Source organism: Platichthys flesus, chromosome 15, assembly GCF_949316205.1.
Source record: "Platichthys flesus chromosome 15, fPlaFle2.1, whole genome shotgun sequence".
NCBI lineage: Eukaryota > Metazoa > Chordata > Actinopteri > Pleuronectiformes > Pleuronectidae > Platichthys > Platichthys flesus.
In genome coordinates, this window is record NC_084959.1 from 6,104,461 (window position 1) to 6,125,990 (window position 21,530).

At 40.7% G+C, this 21,530-nt stretch overlaps 5 protein-coding genes across 6 annotated transcripts; 3 read left to right on the top strand and 2 right to left on the bottom strand.

Moving 5' to 3' along the window:
* Nucleotides 1–1,052: 1,052 nt before the first annotated feature.
* Nucleotides 1,053–2,030, top strand: LOC133970042 (olfactory receptor 2AT4-like). The gene has a single exon (XM_062406839.1). The coding sequence runs from the start codon at nt 1,056–1,058 to the stop codon at nt 2,028–2,030; it is 975 nt and encodes a 324-aa protein (XP_062262823.1). The 5' UTR covers nt 1,053–1,055.
* Nucleotides 2,031–7,223: 5,193 nt separating this feature from the next.
* LOC133969832 (olfactory receptor 2AT4-like) lies at nt 7,224–8,240 on the top strand. Its single transcript, XM_062406536.1, has one exon. It carries the CDS (start codon nt 7,227–7,229, stop codon nt 8,238–8,240), a length of 1,014 nt encoding a protein of 337 aa, XP_062262520.1. The 5' UTR covers nt 7,224–7,226.
* A 468-nt stretch (nt 8,241–8,708) lies between these two features.
* LOC133969634 (olfactory receptor 8G1-like) lies at nt 8,709–18,120 on the bottom strand. 2 transcript variants are annotated; one of them, XM_062406240.1, is made up of 2 exons: nt 17,082–18,120; nt 8,709–8,729 (listed from the first exon to the last, which is right to left on the bottom strand). In XM_062406240.1, the coding sequence occupies exons 1-2, from the start codon at nt 18,081–18,083 to the stop codon at nt 8,709–8,711; spliced, it is 1,023 nt and encodes a 340-aa protein (XP_062262224.1). In that variant the 5' UTR covers nt 18,084–18,120. The 2 variants fall into 2 exon arrangements, with proteins under 2 accessions (XP_062262224.1, XP_062262223.1); XM_062406239.1 differs by lacking the exon at nt 8,709–8,729 and having other exon boundaries at nt 16,922–18,120.
* On the top strand, nt 10,989–11,990 carry LOC133969793 (olfactory receptor 1M1-like). Its single transcript, XM_062406492.1, has one exon. The coding sequence runs from the start codon at nt 10,989–10,991 to the stop codon at nt 11,988–11,990; it is 1,002 nt and encodes a 333-aa protein (XP_062262476.1).
* A 1,611-nt stretch (nt 18,121–19,731) lies between the features above and the next one.
* LOC133969996 (olfactory receptor 1F1-like) lies at nt 19,732–20,709 on the bottom strand. The gene has a single exon (XM_062406771.1). The coding sequence runs from the start codon at nt 20,707–20,709 to the stop codon at nt 19,738–19,740; it is 972 nt and encodes a 323-aa protein (XP_062262755.1). The 3' UTR covers nt 19,732–19,737.
* Nucleotides 20,710–21,530: the final 821 nt, after the last annotated feature.

A 21,530-nucleotide genomic window follows, 5' to 3' on the forward strand; every position in this document is an offset into this window, starting at 1 on the left:
AATCAAAAACAAGTGAATCAAACCTGCACATTTGTAGATTTTGTCAATTATTCAGTTCGGGGAAATTAAATGACTTGAGGTTATAAGGTGGTGGTGAAGGGAAAAGGAACCAATCAACTCAATCAATACTAACAACTATCATGTTGTATAGCACTTTATAAAACACTCAGTTAAACATTTCTATCAAAGAACAGTGAGATGATTGAACTCATCAAATCATTTAGATTAAAACATGTAAGAGTTTGTTATGAGTGTGTATCCAGTTAAATCCAAATCTGACCTCTGGTGCTGCTCTCTATGGCTTCAATTAAACGGCTTTGACTTCCTCTGCATCAGTCGGACGTAGAAATCTCTGGGGGTTGATGAGGGAAGTATATTTTCTGCCGTCAAAGAGTCCAACAGCTGCTGAAGATACTTCTGCTGCAGGAGTTTGATTCATGCAGGGTTGAAGTCAACGTGGAAATCAGGTGAGATTCTGTGACTGAGTTTTTTGAACTGGACTAAATATGATGTAAAACCTTCAGTGATCCATGTTTATACCATGTTGTGATTTGCACCTCCGCATAGGCTTCGATAAGTTTAAACGTTTTTGAAAGTGGCGTCATGAGATGCTCAAACTCACTTTTTATCATTCAGAGCAATAATTGGATGTTTATTTTGAGCACCAGAGAAGTTCAGGAGCGAACAAAAACCTGCTCTCCATGGATCAAAGTAACCTCAATAATAAAAGTTTTATCTCAGGAGATCAATGAGGACATAATATATCTTCCACTGTTCCCTGATCAGACGTGTTCGTGTTTGGATGAAGCATCAGACAGAGCTGCTGCTGCACAATCCTTTAATTTACAGCATCAGGTACGGAGTAGTAAGATTTGTATTTTTCTGATTTGTATGTATGTTTTGATTATATTCAATGTGGTGATAATGAGATTATACATGCATCCATGGGTGTATTGATGTCTAATGTAGAATAAGATGTTAATGTCCTTGTTCTTTAGACTGAAGAGGCTTCACACGGAGGCCGACCTCCAGCACTCAGCCTCTGGAGCTCAAATATGTCTTTTCCCAGGACTGTTTTAAACGACTCTGTCATCGTTCATCCTCCAGGCTTCTACATCATTGGATTTTTGGAGATTCCCTCCGTCAACGTCTACTTCATCTTTCTGACTTTTGTCTTCGTGGTCACGGTTCTCTTCAACAGTTTGTTGATCTATGTAGTTGTCTCTAATCGTTGCTTACACACTCCAAAGTTTCTGGCTGTGGTCAACCTGGCAGTGATCGATTTGGTTCTGAACACCTGCACGATTCCCAGCATGATAAAGATATTTCTCATGAAGGATAACTTCATTCCATTCAACCTATGTTTTGTACAAATGTTTGTGTATTACAGCTGTGTCTCATTGGAGTCGTACGCTCTTGCTATACTTGCTTATGACCGGTTGATTGCAATATGTTTCCCTCTGCGTCAGAACTCGATCAACACACTACGAAGCATGACTTTTATTGTCAGCCTGACGTGGTGTGTTGCTCTGGGAGTGACGGCATTTACAACCATTATAATGACCCGACTGTCTTTCTGCAGATCTGTCCGTGTGTTCAGTTACTTCTGTGACTATGCACCTGTGTTCAGACTTGCCTGTAATGACTACACCATGCACTGGTCTGCAGCTTCTGGCATGACTTTTATGAGCCTCGGACTTCCCTTGATCTTTATTTTTCTGTCTTACGTCAGCATCCTGGTGACAGTGTTCAGGATGAAATCTTTAGGAAGTCGATTCAAAGCTTTGGCCACGTGTGTTGAACATTTAATCCTTGTTACTATATTTTACATTCCTCTACTGGTCATTTTCCTGATTGGGTTTTTTTTGAGAGTCATTGAGCCGGACCAGCGTGTGCTCAGTCTGTCCCTGGCCTCCTGCATCCCCCCCTGCGTGAATCCTATTGTATATTCATTGAAAACTAAAGAGATAAAAGTCAGAGCCCTGGCACTGATCAGAAAACATCAAATCAGCACACTACAAAAAAACTAATCTTGGAGGGTCAACAAAACACATCAATAATCAGGATTAAGTGTTTAATCACTGTTTAATTGTTTAATTTTACCCCTGTCGTGTAACATCAGGCTGAATAATATTTAAGCTGTCCATTTTCTCCCACATATCTGACGTATTAGTGCCAAGATGTGATGTAACTGTTGATAAAACATCATTTTATCAAAATAATTATTGTGTTCATCAGTTATTTTTCACATTCTGATTGCACCGCATATACTCTGTGGCTGAGGGGGTAAGATTCCAGATTCCCCTCTACCTGCCAAAGTGTCAGGCTCAGGATCTGTACTTCACCGAACACACACACACACACACATACATACACACACACAAACACACATTGAGGATGGTTTGGAGCAGACTCCCCCTGCAGGGAAACCCCCCCTCATGTCATTATAAAATCTGCAGGTTTGTCACATTTCAAACCATTGCAGAGTTTAACTGATAAATCTGAACACGGTTGAAGTATCATTAGGTCAGACATTCGTTGTTAGATAAAAATAATAATAATATTAATAATAATATTCATCTTTATTTATAGAGCAGTTTTCAATGCAAAGTCACCAAGTTAAATACAGACTGGTCATAGAACATCAGATTCAGAAGAAACAGGTCTAATAAATTAGTTTATGAATACAAGTGTGGTGTAAAAATGTAAAATAAAAAGAATGAAAAGAGAGACATAAGGAAAGTTTTTTCCTGTAATTCAAGAAAAGACACATGTGACCGTTTATGATTCAAAAACTTAATTTCAGTATCATTTTCTGGTGAAGGTAACCTAGTGTATAACTGATTCATTCCTCATCATTATCCATTGAGGGTCATGTGAGAGCAGGAGGTCGGGCATTAGAGGCAGGACACATCCTGGACAGCTCATCTGTTCATCTCGGGGCCTACATACACGGACAATCAACCACACATTCACACCTACAGACACTTTAAGGGTCTCCACTCAACCTGCTACTGTGTTTAAGCTGAGGGCAGAGTTCAGAGTAACTGAGGAAAACCCCCACAGGCACAGGGAGAACATGAAACCTCAACAAAATACAGGTTTAGAGAATCATAACACTGAAAAGTGTGTAAAGTTTAATCGTATTCTTATTCTTATCATTTAAGTTATTATTATTATTGTTATTATTATTATTATTATTATTATTATTATTATTATTATCTGTGTTATTTATTGAATGACTTTAAAGAGTCTGTAAGTCACGATGCCAACTACAGATCAATGCTTCCCCGTGAACATGAAACACAAACAAGTGGACGAGTAATTATAAAAGAAAATAGGAATCTTAAAGGGGACATATTATGCCCATTTCACCACAGTTGATATGGCTCCTTGGGGTCTTAATGAAATGTCTGTAACATTTTTCAGTCAAAATACCACAAGGATCATTTAAAACAAGACCTTTTTACCCTGTCAAAAACAGCCCTCCTCTGATTTACCTGTTTTGAACGACCCCCCCCCCCCCCCTCACCGCCCCGCCCCCCCTCTCACCAACAACCCACCCCCCTCTCACCGCCCGCCTACCCCACACACACACATACTCACAAACACACAGACACAGACACACAGACACGCACAAACATGTTAAATCTCCCCTTAGCATATTTAAGTTTGTTAAAATAATTTTAAGTCACTGTCCTACACATATATTTCTGTATCTGTTTGTTGTGTTTCTTCATTGAAGCTACAATTTTCAAACTACTACATCTTCGGATAAAGATACACATTATTTAAATACATGCATTAGAATGTGCGCTGCTGTACTCTCAAGCCCCAATGAGAGACCAGTTAGCCGCTGAGAGCTAGTTCGATTTGACGGTTCTCGACGTCTCAGTCCGGTTGTTGTCACGCCCTCACTCCCGGAACCCCTCACCCAGACCCGGGTCTGTCCAGGTTCCCCTCAGCGGGGACTGATTGTCTATGTGCAGACATGAAGCCCGAGCAGTGGAGGCTTAGCTGCGGGCTGCTTCGTTCAGCTGCTAACAACATCGCTGTGCTGCGTTCAGGGTAACTCGGATATCCCGACCTCCTGCCACATAGCGAACATGCAATAGTCTTCATCGATGAACATACAGACAGACAAACAGACACACACACACACACACACACACACACACACACACACACAAAGGGATCGTGGAGAGGCTACAGCTTGGGGGGTCCTGGTACACGTTCCGGTGCTATTTTCTAACAAAGCTCCACAAACAGCTGTTTTAAGTTATACCTGCTGTTTCGACCGGGCGACACACACAGAAGTAACGACTCCGAGAGCATTGTTCCTCCACTCCAGACCCGAAATAGGATCTCTCCCCCCACCTCCCAGTCCGATGCTTCCCGGCCGGGGTTCCACATGCAATACTGCTGTAAAAACGTTCACAAGCAGCCATTCCAGAAAGTGCTACAACTTTAATCACAAACTAACAGCAAACTAGCGTTAGCCCGCTGCTGCTAACCGTAGCGGGACACACACAGGGGACACACAGGCTGGAGATTTGTCACAGATCGATAATGATCAAAGATGAAAATAAGACATACCCTGCAGACATGGGGAACCCTGAGCCGGTGAGACGTGTCCGGCTCTTAGGTGTGTGAAGTCAGCTGTAGCATCGCCAGCCTCCCAGTGAGCCGCCCAGGGACCAACCCGTCACCGAGCAGCCGGCAGCCGACGACGCCAGCCGGCAAGCCGGGCACTGATTGCTATGAGGCTAACGCCAGCTAGCTTACATGTCACCGTCAATTATCGAAACAAAACAACAGCTTTTCTAGTTGAAGACACTCAATGCAGCACGAGACACGCACTGACAACGCTCCCCTGTCCGTGGGGAGATCAGTCAGGCGGTTGCTGCTAACCGTAAACAAACATCGACAGATCCACCAGAAGTGAGCTGCTGACATGGAGCCAGCAACCCCCGACATCACATAGCGAGCCCGAGCTGAGGAGGGGGCTTGGGCATGTGACTTACCCCGACCGCAGGCTCTGCTTCTCGTCCAGATCTCCGCTGCTTCCCGGGTGGGCTGCCACATGCAATACTGCTGTAAAAACGTGCACAAGCAGCCATTCCAGAAAGTGCTGCAACTTTAAACACAAACTAATAGCAAGCTTGTGTTAGCTCCCTCCTGCTAACCGTAAACAAACACCGACAGGTCCCCCGGAAGCGAGTTGCTGACATGGAGCCAGTATCCTGACGACATCACATAGGGAGCCCGAGCTGAGGAGGGAGCTTGGGCTTGTGACTTACCCTGACCGCAGGCTCTGCTTCTCAGCCAGATCTCCGTCTCTCACCCCGCTCACCGGCTGGTTAGCGTCCCCCCTCGGCTAGCTTCCCAAGTAACACCCGCGCTGTTTCCTCCTCCACCAGATTTCCGCCTCCAGAGGGGGGGGGGGGGCTATGCCATGTAGACCGACTATGAAGTCAATTCTGGTCGTATTCCCATTCGACGCACTCTATCTTCTAGTTTCTTACATAGAGGAACCACAACAAATCGCGGGAGTTGTTTTTTTCCAGAGTTTTGGGGACGGTTGACATGCCAGGTACCCACATTAACGCGTAGAAGCACTACAAATGTGAATTTTTCATAATATGTCCCCTTTAATCTAAAATCTTTTCTACTTGTTGTGATGAATGAAAAAGTCAGTGGTGAACAACAAATGTACTTGGCATATAATGAAAGCTCCATCAAAACATTATTGTGCAATAACTTGTTCCACTCAAGTTTTTAATTGTTTTTATTCTTTATATATGCAACTGAGATTAATTAGCATAAAGTTTAAACACAAAAAGCTTCAGTTGTTTCAGACAAGGTCGTTAACTATGACTCTCTGGTGACGTTTCTCTCATTAGAGTCGTTTTGTTTGCTCACAATCATCTGTTCAATGAGAAATTCATCCTCAGGACACTTGACGCAATAGACGAGTCTGTTGCATTGTGAAAACCAAGTTCTCAAAAAGTTCTCAAAGTTTTATAAAATGTCTCATGAACGTGTTGGAAGAGTAAATCTATTTGTATCTAAATAAGCGACATTATTTCTCCTCTGAGTTCAATGTGACCAAGCACAAGAGAGAAACTGTGGACAGTCCTGACTTCTTCACCTCTTCACAGAAGGTCAGAGGTCGTCCTCAGCAGGTCGGCCAGTTTTCGTTGCTTATGGTCAAAGTGGGCTGAATCTCATCTGCTTGCTCAGGAAGGACTCAGAGTTAATACTGAATTCATCACATGAATCAAAAACAAGTGAATCAAACCTGCACATTTGTAGTTTTTGCCAATTATTCAGTTCGGGGAAATTAAATGACTTGAGGTTATAAGGTGTGGGGAAGAGAAAATGAACCAATCAACTCAATCAACACTAACAACTATCATGTTGTATAGCACTTTATAAAACACTCAGTTAAACGTTTCTATCAAAGAACAGTGAGATGATCGAACTCATCAAATCATTTAGATTAGCACATGTAGGAGTTTGTTATGAGTGTGTATCCAGTTAAACTCAGATCTGACCTCTGGCGTTGCTCTTTATGGATTCAATTAAACGGCTTTGACTTCCTTTGCATCAGTCGGACTTGGAAATTCAGGCAGGGTTGAAGTCAACCTGGAAATCAGGTAAGATTCTGTGACTGAGTTTTTTGAACTGGACTAAATATGATGTAAAACCTTCAGTGATCCATGTTTATACCATGTTGTGATTTGCACTTCAGCATAGGCTTCGATAAGTTTGCATGTTTTTGAAAGTGGCGTCATGAGATGCTCAAACTCACTTTTTATCATTCAGAGCAATAATTGGATGTTTATTTTGAGCACCAGAGAAGTTCAGGAGCAAACAACAACCTGCTCTCCATGGATCAAAGTAACCTCAATAATAAGAGTTTTATCTCAGGAGATCAATGAGGACATAATATATCTTCCACTGTTCCCTGGTCAGACGTATTCGTGTGTGGATGAAGCATCAGACAGAGCTGCTGCTGCACAATCCTTTAATTTACAGCAGCAGGTATGGAGTAGTCAGAGTTCTATTTTTCTGCTTTTGCATGTATTTTTTGATTATATTCAAATCTGTCCATGGGTGTATTGATGTCTAATGTAGAATAAGATGTTAATGTCCTTGTTCTTTAGACTGAAGAGGCTTCACACAGAGGCCGACCTCCAACACTCAGCCTCCGGAGCTCAAATATGTCTTTTCCCAGGACTGTTTTAAACGACTCTGTCATCGTTCATCCTCCAGGCTTCTACATCATTGGATTTTTGAATATTCCCTCCGTCAGCGTCTACTTTATCTTTCTGGGTTTTGTCTACGTGGTCACGGTTCTCTTCAACAGTTTGTTGATCTATGTAGTTGTCTCTAATCGTTGCTTACACACTCCAAAGTTTCTGGCTGTGGTCAACCTGGCAGTGATCGATTTGGTCCTGAACACGTGCACGATTCCCAGCATGATAAAGATATTTCTCATGAAGGATAACTTCATTCCATTCAACCTATGTTTTGTACAAATGTTTGTGTATTACAGCTGTGTCTCATTGGAGTCGTACGCTCTTGCTATACTTGCTTATGACCGGTTGATTGCAATATGTTTCCCTCTGCGTCAGAACTCGATCAACACACTACGAAGCATGACTTGTATTGTCGGCCTGAAGTGGTGTGTTTGTCTGGCCGCGACAGCATTCATAACCATTATAATGACCCGACTGTCTTTCTGCAGATCTGTCCGTGTGTTCAGCTACTTCTGTGACTATGCACCTGTGTTCAGACTTGCCTGTAATGACTACACCATGCACTGGTCTGCAGCTTCTGGCATGACTTTTATGAGCCTCGGACTTCCATTGATCTTTATTTTTCTGTCTTACCTCAGCATCCTGGTGACAGTGTTCAGGATGAAATCTTTAGGAAGTCGATTCAAAGCTTTGGCCACATGTGTTGAACATTTAATCCTTGTTACTATATTTTACATTCCTCTACTGGTCATTTTCCTGATTGGGTTTTTTCTGAAAGTCGTTGAGCCGGACCAGCGTGTGCTCAGTCTGTCCCTGGCCTCCTGCATCCCCCCCTGTGTGAATCCTATTGTATATTCATTGAAAACTAAAGAGATAAAAGTCAGAGCCCTGGCACTGATCAGAAAACATCAAATCAGCACACTACAAAAAACTAATCTTGGAGGGTCAACAAAACACATCAATAATCAGGATTAAGTGCTTAATCACTTCAGTTGTTTAATTGTTTAATTTGAACCCTGTCATGTAACATCAGGCTGAATTCAATTTAATCTGTCTTTTGTTTCCCCACATATCTGACATATTACTGTCTAGATGTGATGTAACTGTTGATAAAACATAATTTTATCAAAAATAATTATTGTGTTCATCAGTAATTTTCACACTCTGATTGCACCGCATATACTCTGTGGCTGAAGGGGTAAAGCGGTCAGCGGTTTGATTCCAGATACCCCTCTGCCTGCCAAAGTGTCTGGCTCAGGATCTGTACTTCACCGAACACACACACACACACACACACACACACACGCACACACACACACACACACATACACACACACACACACACACACACTCTGAAGATGGTTTGTGGCAGACTCACCCTGCAGGGAAACCCCCCTCATGTCATTATAAAATCTTTCATTCATTTTGCAGGTTTGTCACATTTCAAACCACTGCAGAGTTTAACTGATGAAACATTTTACTGATAAAACTGAACAGGGGAGAGTTTCATTAGGTCAGACATTGGGGGTTAGATAATAATAATAATAATAATAATAATAATAACAATAATAATAATCTTTATTAATAGAGCACTTTTCAATGCAAATGTTCCAATATTCAGCAAGTTAGAAACAGACTGTTCATAAAACATCAGGTTAAGAAGAAACGGGTCAAATAAGTTAGTGTATTAATACCAGTGCTGTAAAACAATGATGAAAAAAATTAAATACAAGAGAGTCAAGACTCAAGTAAAATCAGTAAATGCTCTCCAATGTATTTCCTGTAATTAAAGAAATGTGACCGTTTATGATTCACAAACTTAATTTCAGTATCCTCTAATTAAGTGAGTGTTGGCTAAACCGGTTGTCATTTTTATGTTTAGGCGGCGGGGGTGTTGTCGGCAGCTGCTGAATGTAACTAATAAAGTAACTTGTTATCTAACTTAGTTACTTTTAAAATTAAGTAACTTTTAATCTAACTAAGTTACTTTTAAAAGCAAGTAACTTGTAAAGTAACTAAGTTACTTTTTCAAAGTAACTATGGCAACACTGATGAAGGGGCATGTGAGCGCAGGAGGTCGGGGCATTAGAGGCAGGACACATCCTGGACAGCTCATCTGTTCATCTCAGGGCCGACATACAGAGACAAACAACCACACATTCACACCTACAGACACTTTAAGGGTCTCCACTCAACCTGTTTAAGCTGAGGACAGAGTTCAGAGTAACTGAGGAAAACCCCCACAGGCAGGGGGAGAACATGAAACCTCAACAAAAAGCAGGTTTAAAGAATCATAAGAATCACCCTTTACACACTGAAAAGTTTGTAAAGGGTGATCTTATTATTATTATTGATGTTATTATTATTATTATTATTACTATTATCTATGTTATTTATTGAATGACTTTAAAGAATCTATTAGTCACGATGCCATCTACAGATCAGTGCTTCCCCGTGAACATGAAACACAAACAAGTTGGTGAGTAATTATAAAAGTAAATAGGAATCTTAAATTTAAATCTTCTTTACTAGTTGTCATGATGAATGCAAAAGTCAGTGGTGAACAACAAATGTACTTGGCATATAATGAAAGCTCCATAAAAACTTTATTGTGCACATCAACTTGTTCCACTGAAGTTTTTAATTGTTTTTATTCTTAATAGGTGCAACTGAGATTAATTAGCGTAAAGTTTAAACACAAAAAGCTTCAGTTGTTTCAGACAAGGTCGTTAACTATGACTCTCTGGTGACGTTTCTCTCATTAGAGTCGTTTTGTTTGCTCACAATCGTCTGTTCAATGAGAAATTCATCCTCAGGGAACTTGATGCAATAGACGAGTCTGTTGCACTGTGAAAACCAAGTTCTCAAAAAGTTCTCAAAGGTTCTCATGAACGTGTTGGAAGAGTAAATCTATTTGTATCTAAATAAGCGACATCATTTCTCCTCTGAGTTCAATGTGACCAAGCACAAGAGAGAAACTGTGGACAGTCCTGACTTCTTCACCTCTTCACAGAAGGTCAGAGGTCGTCCTCAGCAGGTCGGCCAGTTTTCGTTGCTTATGGTCAAAGTGGGCTGAATCTCATCTGCTTGATCAGGAAGGATTCAGACTTGATTATGGGTTTATCACATGAATCAAAAACAAGTGAATCAAACCTGCACATTTGTAGTTTTTGTCAATTATGCAGTTCAGGGATATTAAATGACCTGAGGTTGTAAGGTGGTGGTGAAGGGAAAAGGAACCAATCAACTCAATCAACACTAACAACTATCATGTTGTATAGCACTTTATAAAACACTCAGTTAAACATTTCTATCAAAGAACAGTGAGATGATCGAACTCATCAAATCATTTAGATTAGAACATGTAGGAGTTTGTTATGAGTGTGTATCCAGTTAAATCCAAATCTGACCTCTGGTGCTGCTCTCTATGGATTCAATTAAACGGCTTTGACTTCCTCTGCACTAGTCGGACCTAGAAATCTCTGGGGGTTGATGAGGGAAGTATATTTTCTGCCGTCAAAGAGTCCAACAGCTGCTGAAGACACTTCTGCTGCAGGAGTTGGATTCAGGCAGGGTTGAAGTCAACCTGGAAATCAGGTTAGATTCTGTGACTGAGTTTTTTGAACTGGACTAAATATGATGTAAAACCTTCAGTGATCCATGTTCGTACCATGTTGTGATTGTTTCTCTTTCTCAGGCTGAAGAGGCTGTGTGAGCTCAACTATGTATTTTCCCAGGACTGTTTTAAACGACTCTGTCATTGTTCACCCTCCGGGCTTCTACATCATTGGCTTTCAGTTGTATCCCTCTATCAGCGTCTACTTCATCTTCCTGGCGTTTGTCTACGTGGTCACGGTTGTATTCAACAGTCTGGTGATCTACGTCATTGTCTTTAACCACTGTTTGCACACGCCAAAGTTTCTGGCCGTGGTCAACCTGGCAGTGATCGACGTGATCCTGAACACGTGCACGATTCCCAGCATGCTAAAGATATTTCTGGTGAAGGACAATTTCATTCCCTTCAACTCGTGCTTGGTTCAAATGTTTTTCTACTATGCTTTTGGGACTCTAGAGTCGTGTGCTCTTGCTATACTTGCCTATGACCGGTTGATCGCGATATGTTTCCCCCTGCGTCACAATTCCATCAACACCCTGCAGAGCATGTCTTGTATTGTGGGACTGGTGTGGTGCTTTGCTTTGGGAATCTCTGCGTTTTCCGTGGCTATAATGAATCGACTGTCTTTCTGCAACTCTGTCAGGGTTCTCAGCTACTTCTGTGACTATGCACCTGTGTTCCGACTCGCCTGTAATGACTACACCTTGCACTGGTCCGTGGCCTCTCTGTTCACGTCCCTGCTCCTCGTTGGACCCTTCACTTTTATCCTTCTGTCTTATCTCAGCATCCTGGTGACAGTTTTGAGGATGAAATCACTGGACAGTCGGGTCAAAGCTTTGGCCACGTGTGTCGAGCACCTGATCCTCGTTGCTGTGTTTTATATTCCTCTCATCACCATTTTCACCGCAGGGTTTTACCTGCGAATCATCGACGCTGACCAGCGAGTGCTGAGCCTGTCACTGGCCTCTTGTCTTCCACCCTGCGTGAATCCCATTGTGTATTCCCTGAAAACCAAAGAGATCAAAACCAGAGCCCTGGCGCTGGTGAGAAAATATAAGTTTGGGGCAGACCGTTTTAAGAGGAGGGTTCTTCCAGTGAAAAGAAAGTGAGTGAAATCGGATGAACAGAAAAATGGTTGAATTTAGATTTGAATTAATTCATTATTTACACTCTGCCTTTCTATGGTTTACGTCATTAACAGTATTTGGATAAAATGCGCTGAATGGCTTTCAGAGGAGACCAAATATAATAATAGTTAAAAAAGGTTCTTTACAGTTTGTTGTCTCTTGAAGATTTAATGCTGTTAATGTACTTTTAACATCTGTGTGCTTTGTTGCTTTTCATCCCTGTACATGTTCTCATCTTATCATTCTTTCTCAGCGTATGGAGAATGATATTATGATGAGGGGCTGCCCTCTAGTGGGTATATGTGCATAGTGCTGTATGAGTGAGGGGCAGTCGAGGTCATTCTTTAATTCTACATTTTTTTAATATTACAGATTGCAATGGCCACTGGGAAATGAGATTAATTTGTTTTATTAACATGTTTTTAAGGGGGATATAGAATGTATGTATTTTAATAAGCATTGTGATAAATAAAGTGTTTAAAAGAAAGCCTCATGTAAACTTTCGGTCACTTGATGAACAGAAATTCCCACTAAAACGTTAAATGTATTTGATGAATAATTGTATAAACTTTAGAGCCCATTCATTAATTGGAAATTCTATATAATTATATATAAATAGAATTATATGTCAATATAATAATTATATAAAATTTTCAATTAATTAATGGACTCTAAAGTATATGTATAAGCATATTTATCTTGTCTGTATAAGTACTTGTTTAATACAAGCAGGTTTTAAAGTACTTTTACTTTGACAGTTATTGTTAAATGGTTTAATCGAGTCTAGATGGTCCATTCCACTTCTGTGCAGGAAGCACTGTTGAGCCATTTTGCCACGCCCATTGAAAACTCCAGAATACGTACATTTTGACCACTTTCTAATTTTCTGAAAATTTTGGTAAGAATTTGAGCATGTTAAAGCCCTCATAAAGCCTCATAATAATAATCCTTACATTTCCACTGTCTGTCAGTGCCTGTCAGTGCTCGGGCCCTGAATAATGAATGTTCCCTCTTCACTCTCAAACTTACATGTTGCTGCTTAGAACGAGGTATGGATGATTATTTTGATCGGTAGTACCTAAAGATATAGAATAAAATTAATGTTATCAGGGATAAAATAATTTGAGCATAAAGCCGGATGAAATGAAAGCTTGTCTAATCTAAATCATCATAAAATACAAACATATGAGACTAAAAACACAAAGCTGTAACGATATAATTATTGGTATATGAATATGTTTTTACCCACAAGTGATGCAAACTGGTCAATATTTTGAGTTTAGGTATCGATGTGAATATCAGGAAGAAAAAGTCTTTCTATTGAGTTTATGATGCCAGGCATCAGGATGTTTGTGCCCAGATAGAAACAGGAGAATATGTCATGTTGCTGATCGCAGCACAGACGCAGAGGAATAAATACAGACTCAACAGACAGGCTGCTGGAGTGAAGAAGGTTTAATGGTAAGAAACAGGCCGACAGGTTGACAAGCAGGGAGGCAGGTTGTAGTTACACAGACCAGCTAGAGTCAGATGCAGCAGAGCAGCTGGAGATGTTTGTCTTTATTTAACTAGAACTCATCTTACAGGCTGACGAGTGGAATCATTTGAATATCCAGGCACACAGGGAACAACAGTGAGGAAATCCAAAACACAGGCCGCACAAGGAAAATATCAGGAACAGGAAAATAAAAAGAAACTTAAAGTGACAGACAATACAATTCAAGTTTTAAAATAAAAAAATAGAGAGACAACATTCATTAAGCGCAACCAAGAGAGTTAAATTGATATTAAAATAATGAATAAAGAAAAATCACAATAGCTATAATAGATATTGTGGTTTATATTAAATGTCTCTCATTTTCTGGTTCAACGCACAAAATTTAGCACGACAAGTTGTTTGTGTATCTTTAGTACTTATCCTCTTTTAAATCCTAGGAGTGATTTCTCTGGACTTCGGGTGTGTCACTTTTTTAGAACATCTGATATTTTATCGGACAAAGTCTTTATCCTGGCTCTGATCTTAAGGCAAATCCAGTCAAAGGTGACACATTGCATGACAGGAAGGCTCTTACAAAGTGTATTTTCTTTGTTTGCCACATGGTCAAATAACCAGGGCCACCCCTGAACAAGCCAGCCACAGAGAGCAGCCTGAACTGCAAAGCCGACCAGCACGAACAGCCAGATCCTGGACCTCGAAGGATGTGCAGGTGAGAGGCACAAAGAATATCTGTCTGAAAACAAATGTGGTTAATATCATTCTAGGTGACAATAGTGTATTTTATCTGTCATTCCTCACCTGAAGTGAGATAAATGTGATAATGGAGAGGGCGACTGCTTGACCCTATGTCAAAAGTGGGTTTATATGTCAGTCTACAAAACCAACTTAGCTTTGATATGAAATACATTCTCAGAGAACTGAAGCTGTGAACTGTGCAAAGAAACCTCTAACTTGGTGCATTATTAAAAATATTAAGATAGGCCTGTGATGATGTATTTCTCTTGGAAATGATTGTGATAAATTATTGTATTGTTATCATTTTGAAACCATTTAATACCACTAGTATAACGATAATGTTAGTGTTATTGATAACAATAACATTATCAATATATTGATAACAATAACACTAACAAAGAGCAATTAACTATTCATTCTCAAGAATATACAGTCTGACATTTGAATTAGAATTCAAAAAGATTAAAATAAGGGTAAAAAAAACTCTGTCGTCCTCTTAGTAGTGTCTCGTTTTTTTTCGACAGCAACTGAAGGCAGCATAAAAAACGGAACTTTGATTAGTGTGTGAGGTCTCTCGCTAAAATATTAAAACTCAGACCTGTGTCCATGAAGACTTTCAGAAATCAGGAAATTCTGACGGATCGATTGAAACAAATGACCGTGTGTGTGTGTGTGTGTGTGTGTGTGTGTGTGTGTGTGTGTGTGTGTGGGTGTGTGTGTGTGTGTGTGTGTGTGTGAATGATATATGATTGAATATCATTTTAAATGTGTTGTCCTTTATTTGTGTGCCTTTACTCAGCTTCATGATTTTTTTATTAATCTTCATATTGTTTGAATCATAATTCTATTCTTCAATGTTCGTAATCCTGATAAACAGCTTCTTACATGTTCCTCTTTTAGTTATTTATCCTAGAAACGGAGCTTGCACCAGGGTTTTCTCTTGAGTTATGGCGCCATCTAGCGTCTGCTTCGGGCCAGTTCGGTGGCTGTAATGCTGTAGGTCCACCACAAGAGGGAGCCCGACACCTGCAGTTCCCTTCTTCTTGTTTCAATGAAATTCTGAGCAAAATTAGAACAAAGAGGACAAACGGAGGAAAAAACAAAGAACGCTTCACGGATTTGCGTGTCATCCTTGTGTGTTTCTAGTTAGAAGCAGCAGCACTGGGGAAGAGGTTGGGGTCAGGGCTAGGATTTGGATCTAAAACGACAGAAAATTGTTGTGTTTCTGTCGTGTGTCATTGTGAGATAATGTGTGTACAGTAAGGTCAACTGTGTTGTTAAAGTTGTTTCCTTCTTCCTTTTCTTTCCGGTCAGCAAAACAATAGAAAATGCCGTGTTTCTGACGTGTTCCACGGTGATATGATACGGAAGCCTATTGCATTTACCTGATTAAAAAAAAAAGTTCTGTTTTTCTGAGATTATCATCTCAGAAAAACAAAGTTTTTTTACATTTTATTTTGAAAGTAAAGTTCCTGTTTAGACGCGGACTTAATTTTATGAATCTGTAACTTCACAAAAGAAAAGTTTAATGTCTCTGCGAAGAGTCACAAGCTCTTCCGGTGTTGTTGAGGCTCAATTATACTTTCATTTTGTTTTATTTTATTCATTTCTCATAAGTAACATTGTTCAGCTTATATTTCTGCCCTTTCACCCGAATGTTACTGTTCTTCAAACCATCTTTCATTGTTTTCCTACTGTTGACTTCAATCTCTTCATTTTCACCTGGTAAAGTTCCTTGTAACTGTGTTTTTAAAGGTGCTGTGTAAATAAACATTTTTATCATTATTGCTGCTGCAGGTTTCAGAGTTACTTTCACGATGATCCCTGTAAAAGGAAAAGTAAACAGCAAATAAATGTTGTTTAAAATGAACTAGTCAATAAATCATCATGTTTATTTACTTAGCTGAGCCTCGACAGAGTGATACGTTTATCCTCTTGTTTTTGGAAACACTTTATGTTTTATGATAACAACATTTTGCACTTGTGACCTGCTGTGATTATATTTATATGTTGCGTTTTGTACTTTATTTTCATTTTTATACATAGAGATTTAGACATAAACCTTTTGTGTCTGCAATGAAGTTGAATATCTCTGGGATCTCTGACATATTAACACATCAATCTGCAGTTTCCAGAGTCTTCTTAAGGTTATGACTTAAGTTTCAATTTAAACACACATGTAATATCAAACTTTATTTACCGATCAGTGCATATACACACACACATAGATAGGGATACAGACATGAAGTGGACACAGTGTGTGGAGAAAGACATACAAACACCACAAATAAATTATGATAGTAAAAATAAGGATAATAATTAAACATTCAACAAAACAAATAACATAAAGACAAACAAACAAAGTGGTAAAAATAAACGGAATCTGTTCAGCTGTTATTTAGTTCAACACATTTCCACTTTTCCACATTTCCTTTCCGTTCTTTTTTCTGTTTACTTTACTTTACTTTACACGTATACGTCATGGCATCAACTCACCGGCAACAGAATAGATTTGAGGACTGTTCAGTAAACTTGATTAAACTCTTCAAACTGTTTTTCTGCAGCCCTGATATCTGTTGCGCTAAAAGATCCAACCATTGGGATGTACAGATTTTTGTCCTGCTTTTCCAGTTTTCTTAATAATTGTAATTTCTTATATAATATTTGCATGAATGCTCTTATCACATTTCAAACACACGTATTCAAACTGGAATCTCGTAAAGCAACAGTTGCTCGTGAAATCAGTTATTTTCCGGAATAACTGTCAATGTGCAGAAACAACACATCACATCGTCATCCAGCTAGTGTCGACAGGTTTTGGACGAGGTGAAGTTGCTAACTCTGTGTCTTCTGTAAAGCTTCTTGATGGAGACCAGCACCTCCTCCGTCTTCAGGGAGTAAACTATGGGATTGAGTAAAGCGGGTATGGTGTGTGTCAGGGAGGAGTTCATGATCCGGGCGTTCGGGTGGAGGGACGTCGCCACGGACGCGATGTTCGTGCCCAGAATCGGTAGAAAGAAAATTGCCACGATGATGAGGTGCGAGGTGCAAGTCTTAAGCGCTTTGAGTCGCTCCTCCACCGACGCGATCCTGCTCAGGGCCACGGAGATCCACACGTACGTGATCACGATCAGAATCGGAGGCATGAGGAGCACCAGAGCGAAGCCCACGTAGGCCATGGCGGCGTTTATAGACTTGTCGTTGCAGGCCAGCTTGTACACCGGAGCATGGTCACAGAAGAAGCTCTTCACCACCACGGACCCGCAGAAGGAGAGGCGATCGATGGAGCCCGTGGTGAAGGCCACCATGCCCAGGAGAAACGCCCACACCGACAGCAGCACGGCCCCGATGGAGGGCCGGGTCACCACGCGGTGGTACCTCAGGGGGAAGCAGATGGCCACTAACCTGTCGTAGGCCATCGCGAGCAGCGTCCACGACTGCACTCCCAGGAAGAGCAAGATAAAGAACATGTCGCTCAGACAGGCCTCGTAGGAGACGAGCCTCCGGTCCCACAGGAACGTGGCCAGCAACTTGGGGATGAGCGCGGTGCTGCCGCACAGGTCCGTCACGGCCAGGTTGAACACGATCATGTACCTGGGCGTGTGGAGGCTCTTCACCAGGCAGATCACGGAGAGCAGGAGGCCGTTCCCCAGCACTGTGAACACGTACACGAAGCACAGGAACACGAAGTAATACTTCACGTGGGGCATGTTAGAGAAGCCACTGAGGTAGAAGCTCGCAGGGCGAACAAACGTGGCATTGAGCAAGGCAGCAGTGGTCTCCTCTGAGCCCATCACGAGAAATCTGTTCAGATGGTGAGAGGAGAACATGAGAGAAGACATCAGAACATCATAATACAAGAAGACACAGGGACGTGTTGTGACCGGGCTCACCTCAGGCTGGGGGGTGTGTGGGAGAAGGGACAGTTATATGTCCTCCTCTCCATCACTGTGGGGAGGCAGGAGGCCGAGTCACGTGCTCACAAACTACACACCAAAGTTTCTGGTGTGTTTACCTCTGGTGTGATGATGCAATCCACTTAGTTCACTTTTCACCAACGGGTTCGTTGAGTTAACAAAGTCACGGTGTAGAAACAGGACGAAATCACAATATAACAAATAGAGCACAAAGTCAAGTTCATTTATTTAAAACAATCAAAGTGTTGTAAAGTAAATTAAGACAAAAACTTTACGAATAATATTAAGTAATTGGTGATGAAGATTTTGAATAAACTAACTTTAAAAACAGAAAGTCTTTAAGATTACATTTTTTTTTCCTGTGGATGTTTAATAAAAGAGATGAAGAAACAGAAATGTCAAGTTGACCTTCTTCAGTAAAACACAGTTAGAACACTAGATGGCGCAAGACTCACATAATCATGGGTCTTCCATGTTTTCTTTTTTCTTTTTTAAAACGAATGAAACCTACATGGATTATATTTTCTTTTTTTAGTGAGTGTCATATTAAAGTGTAATTTTACGGCTCCTCTATGAATCTGCTCAGATTTAATAAGACGGAACCAATATTTCATTTAATTTGGTTCAATCAGTCCTGATTCACCTGGTTTCACACTGAAAAAATAGAATGACATTCTATCAAGTGCACGTTCCTCCTCTGAAGCCGAAACACTCGTCTTAAATCCAATCCATCCTCACCAAAATACACACACTCATAATTATCTCTTTCCACAATATGCCATATTTCTTTTGTGAAGATCCATAAATTATTCCCTTGAAAAAGAGTGAAGAGTTGGTTTGGAATCTAGATCAGGAAAAACCTGCTCGGGACGATTAAATATTTTATTTAGAAATAAAAAAATAAAGGTAGATATCGACAAAATCTAAAAGAATATGAACGAGACAGAGAACTTTAGTGCTTTATTGAATCACATATTGTTTAATTTCTTACATTCAGTTAATTGTGTAGTAAAATAATCTAAAATCAAAGTTCCACATTACAAAGCTATAAACTGATCTGCAATTCTTTACATTTGATATAGTCGTTAGTGTTAGTTAGTGTCTTCTGCTTGTAGCTATGAATTATGAAAACACAGATTATTTATTTTATAGCATTCAACTCAAAATGCCTCCGTACTCTGCACACACATCACTATAGACTCTTAGATTATTTACTTTAAAATCAAACATTGTTTTCTACATGTAGAAATTTAACTCAGTTATAATGCACAGAAATATCTAAAACAACAATAACTAACTCATCGCAGGTTTATAAAAACTAAATTCAGCTTCAATACACAGTTTACATTAAATTAATACAAAGTAAACTAGATTAAAATAAACTTCATATAGTTTTGATATTTAAATATTCCTATGACAGCGTTAACAGCAGCTTTACTTTGAAATCACAGACATATCTACATAAAACATCTACTTCTTGTCTAGATTTTTTATGATCATGTGAATATTTTCCAAATATTCCATATACAGCAAACAAAGCACTAAGAGACACAATATAATATAAACAAGGACTAAATGCTCACATTGCTGTTATTCTTTTGAATTTCCCTCTGATGTTTAACAACTTCTTCAAAGATTCTTTGATTTCCTGCGTCTGCAGAACGTAAACGATGGGGTTCAACATGGGGGGGAAGACGGAGGTCAGGGACAGGTTTATGATCCTGGCATTCGGATGGATATTCTCCATCAGGGTGAATGTGATCAATAGAGGGATGAAGTAAACTGCCACCAGCGACAGATGACCGATGCACGTCTTAAAGGCCTTGAGACCTTGATGAGCGGTGGCCACTTTAGCCAAAGTGCAGCCAATGTACATGTAACCCATCAAGATGAAAACGAGCGGCAGCCAGAAAATAAGAACCGGGTACAAACAACTGAGCACATAATTGGGGTAATGGTCGTTGCAGGACAGCCGGTAGATCTGCCCGTGGTCACAGAAATAACTGTTAACCACCACGGACTCACAGAAGGAGAGTCTCGTGATGAGGCCGACGCATATGAGCACAGCGACGATGACAAAGGCCCAGAAAGAGGCGATCAAACAAAGCATGAACCTGTGGGTCACTTTCACATGGTACTGCAGCGGATATATGATCGCGATGAGTCTGTCGTAGGAGAGAGCCACCAGGTTGAAGGACTGCATGGAGAGGCAGGTGTAGCAGAAGAACATGAAGGTCAGGCACTCGTTGTAGGGGATGAGGTGATGGTTGAACAGGAAGACGTCCAGGACCTTGGGCACCAGAGCAGAGTTACCGAACAGGTCCACGAAGGCCAGGTTGAACACCGCGATGTACTTCGGAGTTCTCAGGTTGTGATCCAGGCATATTACGGCCATGACGGCGGTGTTCCCCAGCACTGAAATGATGTACACAAAAAACAGAAAGACGTAGTAATGTTTTATATTTGGGATGCCGGAGAACCCACCGATTATGAAATACGCCGGGTGGACGAAGGTGATGTTTTTCCCCGGAGCTGAGTTGAATAGGTTCATATTAAAATCTGTGTGAGAGCAGCGAGGGATGTGGAGAAGTGTCTGCATAGAGATGGAGGTGAGCTCCTCTCCTCCTCTCTTCTCCTCCTCTCCTTCTCCCCGGCGCTCTTATGACAGAAGCTTTTATATGGTTTGACAGAGGTGGAAACTGAAGAACCCATCGTACACCTCCTCTTCTCCATCACATTAGTTCGATGTCTGATCCCCTGAGTCTATTAAATGGTCACCCCTCATCATCAGACAAGGTCGTGCAGTGGAGAGGTGTTAGAATTATCTATCTACCTATCTATCTATCTATCTATCTATCTATCTATCTATCTATCTATCTCTCTATCTCTCTCTCTCTATCTATCTATCTATCTCTCTATTTATCTATCTATCTCTCTATCTCTCTATCCCTCTCTCTATCTCTCTATCTCTCTATCTATCTATCTCTCTATCTCTCTATCTATCTCTCTATCTCTCTATCTCTCTATCGCTCTATCTATCTATCTATCTATCTATGGCGACGCCTGCGAGCTAGTTCTGGCAGGCAACTCGAGCTGCGCTGCGCCAATCACGTGACATACATCATGTGACATACCTCAATCTCCACAACCATCTATAATACACACCCACCTTATCAGGTGGTCTATTTAACCATAGAGACATTTCCCATCAACCCCTCTTGCTCGCACTGCTGCTGCAGTATTGCTACCTGTTGCTTCAGTGTCTCAGCCGTTGACCAAGTGACCGTTGTTCCTCCGTGGGTCGTTGTCTCTCTCAATCCGAGTGATTTCTCCTCTGAAAAAGTTTGCTTTATTTCGGAAATTTCGGCTCGG

What these genes read in the sequence shown, in the direction of transcription:
- LOC133970042 (XM_062406839.1), top strand. Translation starts at nt 1,056, where the DNA reads ATGTCTTTTCCCAGGACTGTTTTAAACGACTCTGTCATCGTTCATCCT.
- LOC133969832 (XM_062406536.1), top strand. Translation starts at nt 7,227, where the DNA reads ATGTCTTTTCCCAGGACTGTTTTAAACGACTCTGTCATCGTTCATCCT.
- LOC133969793 (XM_062406492.1), top strand. Translation starts at nt 10,989, where the DNA reads ATGTATTTTCCCAGGACTGTTTTAAACGACTCTGTCATTGTTCACCCT.
- LOC133969634 (XM_062406239.1), bottom strand. Translation starts at nt 18,083, where the DNA reads ATGTCTTCTCTCATGTTCTCCTCTCACCATCTGAACAGATTTCTCGTG.
- LOC133969996 (XM_062406771.1), bottom strand. Translation starts at nt 20,709, where the DNA reads ATGAACCTATTCAACTCAGCTCCGGGGAAAAACATCACCTTCGTCCAC.